Raw genomic sequence first — 11,181 nt, 5'->3', positions numbered from 1 at the left:
TAACACTTTGGTTTAATAACACATGATTTGACATGGTGGTTATTTCTTAAAACATGTTAAACATAAAATATTAAATTTGTGTTTTAACTAGGTGTTTCTGGAGTCAAACATTTGTTTACAATGTCAACGCATTTTATTATGTATGTTTTGTATTTCATTTAAAAATAAATATTTTTTTAAACAGGTAACAATGCTAAGGCACATTATGTGGAAAGCTTCTGTAAAATATGTTAATTAATCAAATAGCACCATCAGCTGGTTAGAAAATTAAATGTCAGTTATTTACTTAAAAGAATGGAAACTGAAACTTAAAGCTGATTTCAACATTGCTGAGACGCCATTACAGGGTGAAGGATCTCCACTGTAAACACAGATCAGAAGGATTGTAATCTCTAATTCAAAGGGAAACAGATTTGGTGAGTCTTGCTGTTAATCAGAGGAAATGGCTGAGAAAATTGCTCTTCTTGAACGTTTCCTGAACTGCCACGTGTGTTCAGAGACTTTCAGAGATCCTGTGTCTCTGAGCTGCAACCACAGCTTCTGTTCAAGCTGCCTGAAGAAATTCTGGGAACAAACTAAAAACAAAATCTGTCCCATTTGAAAAACAAAGTCCTCAACAGATGAACCAGCAGTGAACTTTGCTCTGAAGGAACTGTCTGACTCGTTTGCTGGGAGACAGAAAGCTGGATCATCTGAGACAGAAAAAGAAGAGATGAAAGAGGAGGTGGTGTGTGATAAACATCCAGAAGTCACATATTGGTTCTGTAAGGATGAAGAGAGAGCTGTGTGTCCTGTCTGTGAGTTTTCTCTCCACCAGAGTCACAAGGTGGTTCCTGTAGAACAAGCAGTCAGTGACCTGAAGGACCAGCTGAAATCTGACTTAGAGTCTCTACAGGACAAGAGGGACAAACACAAACAAGTAGAGAAAACATATGATGAAATAGTTAAACACTCCAAGAAGCAGCTGTTGTCCACAGAGAGGCAGATCAGAGCAGAGTTCAACAAGCTCAACCAGTTCCTGAAAGAGGAAGAGGAGTCCAGACTGGCAGCTCTGAGGGAGGAAGAGGAGCAGAAGGGGAAGACTATCAGCAGAGAGATGAAGATGATTCAGGAGCACATCTCCTCTCTGTCAGACAGTATCTCTGCTGTTGAAGAAGACCTGCAGAAACACAACGTGCCCTTCCTCAGCAGTTATAAAGACACTCAGACCAGAGCCAGAGTCCAGTGCTCACTGTCAGATCCACAGCTGGTCTCAGGATTGCTGGTAGATGTGGCCAAACACCTGGGCAACCTGTCCTTCAGAGTCTGGGAGAAGATGAAGGACAAGGTCCACTTCAGTCCTGTCATTCTGGACCCAAACACTGCAAAACCCGGTCTCTATCTGTCCGATGATCTGACCAGTGTGAGATGTGGAGACACAATCCAGCAGCTTCCTGACAATCCAGAGAGATTCACTAAGTATCACACTGTCCTGGGCTCTGAGGGCTTCAGCTCAGGGAAACACAGCTGGGAGGTGGAGGTGGGAGACCATCCTTACTGGAATGTAGGTTTGGCTAAAGAGTCAGCTGACAGGAAGGGAGAGCGAATTCATTCACCAGAATATGGAATCTGGTGTTTAACTCTTTTCAGTGGAAAATACACTAGTGGTTTTGGTGAGACAGTCAGAGTGAAGAAGAGTCTCCAGAGGATCAGAGTCCAGCTGGACTATGACAGGGGGGAGGTGTCCTTCTACGACCCTGAAGACATGACTCACATCTACACTCACAGAGACACTTTCACTGAGAAACTCTTCCCATGGTTCAGTATTGGATCAGCTGGTGATGCTAAAACTGCTGATATCAAAATCTGTCAAACTGAGATTCTCTGTGATGTTCAGGGAGGGTGGTGAGGTTGAAGTGATTTATTAGGATTTTTATAACGGAGGTGTTTTCTTGTCAGTTAGTTCTTTATAGGAGAGAATCGTGTAATTTTAAAGTACATGAAGAAAATCTAGAGATTAAGGTTAAAGAAAAAATCTGATTTAATCTCTTTAAGCAGATTACATGATGGAACACATTCCTTGGTTGTTGTAAAATATATTTCCAAAGCACAGAATGAGAAACTAAAGCATAAATGGAGGCTGAATAAGTTGTGTGAAGCATTCTCGCCAAAATGGTGTTTCTGATGTAAATATGCTGCAAGAACTGGGACGAGTAGATTTACTGTCATGATTATATTTCTACGTTTATCTACAGATTTTTTATTTTATGTTCCAAGGACCTACAACCTTAAATTTACACTAAAAAAAAGCTATAATTTTAAATTACATAATCACAAAAAGCTTAAATTTTCCTTGTTTATTTTTTACATTTCACAATTGCTTCATTGTGTTTCATAGTAACTGGTTACTTTCATAGATAAACGCTTCAGTTCCTTCACTTGTTTTATGTGCAAACAAATCAGTTTAGCAGTGATGATGCAGAATTACATTCTATTCATTTTATATCATTTTGAACAAATATTTTCAGAGTCAACATACCAAATAATACAGATAAGTGTTGATTTATGGGTATAATTTTCATTCTGTTTAGTTCCACAAGGTGGAGACAAAGTACACTTTTACTTTTTACAGACTGGCGTGGGTTTTGATCATTTTATTTCCACTTTGTCACATTTTTTACATGGATATTATTGTTTCCTGCACAGTTTTGTAATTGTTCATGTAATTATCTCAGAAATCAGATACACAAATGGAATTATTCAGCACTAAAGAGGCTGCCTGTTAGTTTGTGATACTGTAGCATCTTCATTTCAATTCAGATGTTGTGGATACAGATTGATAATAAATAAAATACTTTATCATTATTTCCATGTTTCTTTTACATTCTTCCTTCTGTGCTTTTCTAATTTTTTATTTTCTGTTGGTGTTAACCAAAAGAAAAACTCCACTCAGCTGTTTAGTGACATGTAGAAGTACATACAGGTGGTGAGGGACACTGTGTGCACCAACACTGGTGTGCTGCAGTTAGATATTCCTGTCCTCTGTTAGAAGGTGCAGGTGACTGACTATGATGAAGAAACAAATGACTATCCAGTCTTTTCCAACAAAACTGTCCAGGACTTAAATCCACTTTCAGCAGAACATGTGTAATGTTATCTGTAAATATACACTAAAAATAATAATCAATATATGTAATAAGGAATATTAAAGCTGTAAGGTTTTCTCTCCACATCAACATACTGTAGAATGAGTAGAGTGGAGCAGTGGTGGAAGAAGTATTCAGAGCCTTTACTTAAGTAAAAGTATTAATACAACACTGTGAAAATACTCCACTACAAGTTAAAGTCCTGCATTCAGAACCGTACTTAGGTAAAAGTATGTATCAGCAAAATGTATTTCAAGTAAAAGTACTCATTGTGCAGTAAAATGTTCCCGTCAGTGTTTTACTATTATATCTGATGTTTCTGGATTAATATTCCTGTTACATTAATGTGTATGATGCATTTTACTGCTGTAGATGTTTAAGGTTGTGTTGATTTTAACTCCTTTATATACTGGTGGGTAGTTTAATCTACAGCAATGCATCATATTCTATAAGATCGTCATATGTTTGTTTGTAGCGTCGCTGTCCTAAAAAGTCAACTTTTCATGGTGTCAGAAAAACAGCCCAGTTTTCAGCGTTGTGACGATGCATTTTCCAGCTGATCCTAGAGGCTTTTTAAATAGTCTATTTAGCTTAAGAAGTACTGTAGGAGAAATGTCTCAACCCATAAAGGAACATTTCATCCTTCAGTTTATCACAAACATTCAAAACCAACACATCTGGAGAAACAGTACATGGTTTTCAGGAAGACAAAACTGTAATCTGAAAAGTAACTAAAGCTGTCAGACAAATGTAGTGGAGGAAATAGTACAATATTTCTCTCTGAGATGTAGTGGACTAGAAGTATAAAGTTGCATGAAATGGAAGTACTCAAGTAAAGAACAAGTACAACAAGAACAAGTTTGTTCTTAAGTACAGTTATTGAGTAAATGCACCACTGGAGTGATGAATAAATATACATGGTGCAGGATAAATACGCGAGAATGGTAAAACACTGATGCAACAATCACAATCTGGATGTAATAAACAAAGTATCACTGACATGTTAGCAGAACATGTTTTCTCTTGTTCCTGTTGGCTGCAAAATAAAAAATGTTGTTGAACTGGTTTAGTGTCAGTCAGCCTCATCAAATGTTCAGTCCTCACTGGAGGACTCAAGACAAAACTCTCCTTGTTTCTAGTTCAGGGTTTTTTTATGAGCTGTAGAAGTTAAATTCTTTATAAAGTAGACAAGAAACAAAAGAAATGTTAAGACCTATAATTTGCCTACAGACAATGAATTTGTGCTGTAGTGAATGAAGAGAGAAAATGTACCTCTGAAAACATCCTGACACCATCTGATGATGACTAATTGACATGGCAGCATTTCCTCCTAATAATTCACCCTGTGACGGAGGTGAGTGAGGATGAAAGAACATTTTTGACATTGTTGATCAGAGCTGAGACGCCATCACAGGGTGTGAGATCTCTGCTGGAAAACACACGTTTGGATTATTTGAAGCAATCAAGAGACGGGACAGTAACTCGGTGAGTCTTGCTTTTGAAAGACAATTTAGATACCAAGACAAATGGCTGAGAAAACCGCTCTTGTTGAAAGTTATCTGAACTGCCATGTGTGTTCAGAGACTTTCAGAGATCCTGTGTCTCTGAGCTGCAGCCACAGCTTCTGTTCAAGCTGCCTGAAGAAAATCTGGGAACAAGCTGAAAACAAAAACTGTCCCATTTGTAAAAACAAATCGTCAAAGGTTTTTCCAGGAGTGAACTTTGAAATGAAGGAACTGGCTGACTCCTTTGCTGAGAGATAGAAAGCTGGATCATCTGAGCCAAAAAAAAAGAAGAAGAAGGTGGAGGCGGTGTGTAAACATCAAGAAGAGCTTAAACTGTTCTGTGAGGACGAGCAGAAAGCTGTGTGTCCTGTCTGTGAGATTTCTCTCCACCAGAGTCACAAGGTTGTTCCTATAGAACAAGCAGTCAGTGACCTGAAGGACCAGCTGAAATCTGACTTAGAGTCTCTACAGGACAAGAGGGACAAACACAAACAAGTAGAGAAAACATACGATGAAATGGTTAAACACTCCAAGAAGCAGCTGTTGTTCACAGAGAGGCAGATCAGAGCAGAGTTCAACAAGCTCCACCAGTTCCTGAAAGAGGAAGAGGAGTCCAGACTGGCAGCTCTGAGGGAGGAAGAGGAGCAGAAGGGGAAGACTATCAGCAGAAAGATGAACATGATTAAGAAGCACATCTCCTCTCTGTCAGACAGTATCTCTACTGTTGAAGAAGACCTGAAGAAACACAACGTGCCCTTCCTCAGCAGTTATAAAGCCACTCAGACCAGAGCCAGAGTCCAGTGCTCACTGTCAGATCCACAGCTGGTCTCAGGAGCGCTGATAGATGTGGCCAAACACCTGGGCAACCTGTCCTTCAGAGTCTGGGAGAAGATGAAGGACAAGGTCCACTTCAGTCCTGTCATTCTGGACCCAAACACTGCACACCCCGATCTCTATCTGTCTGATGATCTGACCAGTGTGAGAAATGGAGACACAGACCAGCAGCTTCCTGACAATCCAGAGAGATTCACTGAGTATGCCACTGTTCTGGGCTCTGAGGGCTTTAGCTCAGGGAAACACAGCTGGGAGGTTGAGGTGGGAGACCATCCTGACTGGAATGTAGGTTTGGCTAAAGAGTCAGCTGAGAGGAAGGGGGAGGCAGGAGCTTCACCAGAAGATGGAATCTGGTGTTTAACTCATCAAAGTGTAAAATACATTGATGTTGTTGGTAAGACAGTCGGAGTGAAGAAAAGTCTCCAGAGGATCAGAGTCCAGCTGGACTATGACAGGGGGGAGGTGTCCTTCTACGACCCTGAAGACATGACTCACATCTACACTCACAGAGACACTTTCACTGAGAAACTCTTCCCATATTTTGACATTGGATCAGCTGGTGATGCTAAAACTGCTGATATCAAAATCTGTCAAACTGAGATTCTCTGTGATGTTCAGGGAGGGTGGTGAGGTCGAAGTGATTTATAAGGATTTTTATAACGGAGGTGTTTTCTTGTCAGATAGTTCTTTATAGGAGAGAATCTGTCATTTGAAAGTACATGAAGAAGATGTAGAGATCCAGATGAGAGAAAACATAAGATTTGATCTCTTTCAGCAAATAACATGATGTGTTTGTGTCGTAGAACTGGGACGAGTAGATTTCTTGTGATCATTTTATTTTTACTTTTATCTACAGATTTTTTTTATTTTCAAGGATTAACAAACTTCAGTTTGCATATTTTTTTCAAATAGTCTTTAATTTTAAATCATATAACCACAGAAAGCCTCATCTTACCTTGTTTTATTTTTGACATTTTAGAATTACTTTTCATCTTTTAATTATCCAGGTTGTGAAAGTAATTCAGTAAATAACTTTCTGAAAATGCATTTATATGATTACATTCAGATTTCTAAATGCTTTATAAAAATCAACATCATGTTTTACTTTGCAGAATGGACCAATGTTGATAATAATAATTCATCTGTTATTTCTTTACCATGTGTGACTGCTGACTGTCAGACATATTTTATATATTATCTCTGTGTTATCCAAACAAACTCAATTTACTTTCTTATTTGTGTTTCTTTGACTGTAGAAAATTCTGCAGAAATTGCTTGATAATATTTATATTACTCTTCAATGTTTAAACCAAATTAGAGAAGCCCAAAATTGCAATAAAATTAAAAATATTGACTTTAAGATTGTGTGGATTAGGGCTGCAACTAAAGACTGTTTCTATTATCAAAGAATCTGTTGATTGAAATATCAGAAAACTGAAAAATGCATAATAGAAACAACAAATTCTCAAATTGGAGCAAATGTTTGGAATTGTTTCTTGATAAATAATTTTCTCATTTCCAATAATACATATTAAATGTTGACGGCAAAGCCCTGACCTTGAATTGAATTGTGGATGTTGAATTTTAAAGGTTGCGAGCAGTGGTCACCTTAATCTTGATCTCTAACATTAATCTTTATCTTTCAGACTGCATAGCAGCATTTATTTCATAATTCTTGAACATTTATGAAGGCGGAGCTGCTGTTTGTTCCTCTGTGTTTATGTTAAATGTGCATTAGATGTGAAACAACCCATCAGCACATGAGACTGTGTTGGATGAACTGCAGGATTTCACACTGTGGATTCACTTCATGTTGGATTCAACAACTTGTATGTTTTCTACCTGGTCAGCAAATATTCTGGTCAGAAACATTAGGGACGCACCGATACCGGTACTGGATCGATATCGGGCCGATATTGATTCAAATAACTGGATCAGATATCGGTGACAATGAGGCTGATCTATTCAATTCAATTTTATGTTTATATACTATATACATTATATACTGTAATTTTAATTCCTGTTTAAGTTTTGACCAATTTGTTGCTACATTAAAAATGTTTACACTTGAATTGTAATTACTATTAATTTTGAGGATTGTTTACCAAGTTACTGTATGATTTATTATTTAATAAAAAAGAACAATTAAATAAATTTATATCTATGTATTTATTGGTCACATTTTGTTTTACAAAGTTATGAAAGCAATGTTTAAGTCAAGTCTGATGTTGCCTTTCACATAAAAGAATGATCCCAGTCACTTCCACACAGTGAGGCATACAGCTTATTGATTACTCACTGGTATCAGATCGGTACTCGGTATAGGCTGATACCCAAAGCCCAGGTATCGCTCTCGGTATCGGGACTGAAAAAGTCGGATCGGTGCATCCCTAAAAAACATTAACGAGTTAATTTCTGTCCTGAGTTTCTTCTATCAATATAAAATCAAAGCTGTGCTGCAACACAGAAACTGATTCACTTTTCTATTTAAATGATCATTTTATTGATAACACCTTAACACATTTTCTTGAAGTTATAGAAACACGTGTAGCATGTAAGAGAACAGAGCAATAATCCGAAGAATCAGAGAACTAGAGGATTAATATTATTATAGAGAAGAAACCCAAAGTGACAGAAAGAGACAAAGGGAAACTAGAAAAGAGCCAACTGCAGAGAAATGATTGAATAAGGTTGGAAACAGAGGGAATGGGAGAAAGAGTGAAAGACGAAGAGAAGCCAACTCAGTGTTGTCAGTGCAACTTAGTCACTGGCTGGAGAAAGAAGATGGCAGAGGTTCAGAGTGAACGCAGTGGCTCCAGTTTATCTCAGCGATGCTTCATCTGACTAAACAGCTGACAGGAAGGCAGCAGAGCTCGCACTGACCTCAAGAGACCAGAGAAGGACCGGTAATGTAGTTTATATGTAGAGCTGCACAATGAATCATTATCTGTCATGATGTCAGCTTTGATCTTTCATACAGAATCAGGGTTTATTAGCGCTATCGGTGCATTTCATTTAGTTAAGAAAGTAAAAAGCATCTGGAAACAGTTGCTGATATAAGATGAATAAAGGAGAATGATTTTGTTCCTCAAAATCTCTGAGGAAAACAATCATGTATCAACATCATGATGTCAAACTGTAATCATTTTGGTCATAACTGTGATCAATAATTATAATGGGAGCTTTTTCTTATTCTACAGTGATAAACTGTTGTTGTCTGACTGCATTGTCTGATAGATTTAGAGACACTAAAGTCAACTTATTGTGCAGCTACATTAGAAGCATCAACGTGGCCTCCATCTGAGTGTGTTGGTGCTTTACTTTGTGTGACTGCGACCCCTGCTGGAGCTCATTCACTCTCTGAACTGCCTCTCATCTGTCAGTTGGACTCAAAGTGCTGTACTATGGAGGTAGGAACCTGTCAAGATATAAAACAAATACATAAATGACTCGATAAATACATACATATGCCATTAAATGTACCAAAAATATAAAAAATAGATGTAGGCATTGATTAATTTATAAAATGTGACATGAAATGTTATTTGCTTCTTTATTTATTTATTATTGTATTAATTCCCCTATATACTCTTTAATTACATTTTTATTAACTTTTCCATTTCTTTCTTTATTTTAAATTAATTTGTATTATTATTTTAAATTTATTTTTTAATTAATTAATTAATTAATTATTAAATTGTATGTATTTAAAACAACAATATCTCTTCATTTATTTATTCTTTTTTTATTTTGGCCGTTTTCGTCCTCCATACTGTTCCTCAAAGTGACATGCAGGAGAAGTGAAGCAACAGTCACTCTTGGTGCTGATGGTCAACAAGCGCTCCTCGTGTTCTCTGAGCTATGTACAAAAGGAAGCCATTCTGCACTGACAACACAGAGCCCCATAGCAAAGCATGCAAGGTCATCTTCACTGGAGAAGTGAATAAATGAACATGGTGCAGGATAAATATGTGAAAATGGTAAAACACTGATGCAACAACCACAATCTGGTGCAAAAGGCAACCTTGGACAAATAAATATGACCAACAAATGCTGAATATTTACAACACAAATTGATCCAGTATTTAAGAGTATAGTAGCAAAGTAACACGACCACACAGACTGAGGAATGTACCATGCCTTGTACTGCCTTGAGGTCTCCAGTACTAGCTTTAAATAATACTAACTATATACTAACTGATTCACTTTATGTTTAGCAATAACTGCAATGTTTGAGACATAACCATACAACCATTTAACCAGCCAACTTACAGTTTCATGCACGCATACATGCACATGTCCACAGAGAAAAGACCCTCCTTCGCGACAAGCTAGTATGAAATGGTTGATACCAATGGATTCACAAGGTGCGTTAATGCGTTAAAGTAATTAGTGGAGTTAAAACAAATTTGCGTTAATACATTATTACCGCGTTAACTTTTACAGATATACGTAAATCAAGATATAAAATGACTAATCCAAAACTAGAAGAGTTGAATCATATCGCCCACCTTGAACATACAGTGTGTATATTCCTCACACTACATATATCTCTCCTAATATCTCTGCTTCCATGTGTCTGTAACCCTCTGGGAAAACCAGTTGTTTCTAAAACATTTAGAGATATTTCCCTCACTGAGAATTCCTTTTATTTAATAAATAACCACATTCCTTATTTTATTCTGAAATTCATTTATCACTGTTTATTTTATTTCCGTTTTTGCTCAGAGTTCTAACTTTGCATCAGGATGTGTTCTACCGGTCAAAAACTTGACAACAAATAAGCTTATTGGTTCAAAGTGAAATAACTGTTGCTATTGGTGTAAAACATTCCAAGTTGAAAGCGCTCCTCAATCCAGGTGCTCAGCACGGGTAGCTCGCCATCCCCCTCGTCAGGGAGAGATTCCAATCCAAATCCGGAGTTCAAGGGTATCCAGAAAACCTAGCCTGTGTAAAATAACACGGCTTATATAGCAATATATGCAAATCTATCCAAGCTCTTAACTGTAGTTTAATTTTATCAATATCAACATATAATACAACTTTTCAATGCTTAACCCATGAATGTAGGATAACTGTTGTATCACAATATTAACTTGCATCATAATATTAACATATGAAATATGTCAACCTCACTATTATTATAAACCACTCAATAGTAAAGTGTAAACAACACTATTAAATGACTATTTAATAAGTGTGAACCCATTTGAGTTGTAGATTATTATGCAAACAACCTACAGTTTAAACATTAAATACTCACTATATGTGAATATTGTGAGTAAGGCAATGTGAATACTTTCCCTGTCACAACACTGACACCTTGCGTTGATGCACACAAGCAGCACAGGGATGAACAGAATCAAGCTAATCTCATAACCCATGAACTTCAGCTAAATAATCCCTATCTCTGTCCACACAATGTAAATAACACACACATATTACACATAAATATTTCTTTCTGCCTCTATCACCAAAGAAATACAAAATATAATTTTAGAATACAACTCAGTGGCAAAACATTTCGCTATGCTAGCTCACAGTGCATTTGGCTCGTGTTGCCATGTGCGGCGGCTGCTTTAATGTTTAGAACTCACTGAGAAAAGAAAAGAATAAAACGATGTTCTCAGGTCGCTTCAATAGGTGACGGAGCTCTTACTGGCTCATATATAGTTTTACTTCTCTCTGTTCAGTAGTATATCAAGTATAAGTAGCAA

At 37.2% G+C, this 11,181-nt stretch overlaps 1 protein-coding gene across 1 annotated transcript; it reads left to right on the top strand.

Annotated features, from left to right (window-relative positions):
• On the top strand, positions 1-7,618 carry LOC141769642 (zinc-binding protein A33-like). The gene is made up of 2 exons (XM_074638935.1): positions 1-1,961; positions 6,145-7,618. The coding sequence occupies exon 1, from the start codon at positions 713-715 to the stop codon at positions 1,886-1,888; it is 1,176 nt and encodes a 391-aa protein (XP_074495036.1). The 5' UTR covers positions 1-712; the 3' UTR covers positions 1,889-1,961; positions 6,145-7,618.
• The last annotated feature ends 3,563 nt before the right edge of the window (positions 7,619-11,181 follow it).

This window comes from Sebastes fasciatus, chromosome 6 (assembly GCF_043250625.1).
Source record: "Sebastes fasciatus isolate fSebFas1 chromosome 6, fSebFas1.pri, whole genome shotgun sequence".
Classification (NCBI taxonomy): Eukaryota; Metazoa; Chordata; class Actinopteri; order Perciformes; family Sebastidae; genus Sebastes; species Sebastes fasciatus.
The sequence above is the reverse complement of the archived record's forward strand: the minus strand, read 5'-3'. Positions and strand labels throughout refer to the sequence as shown.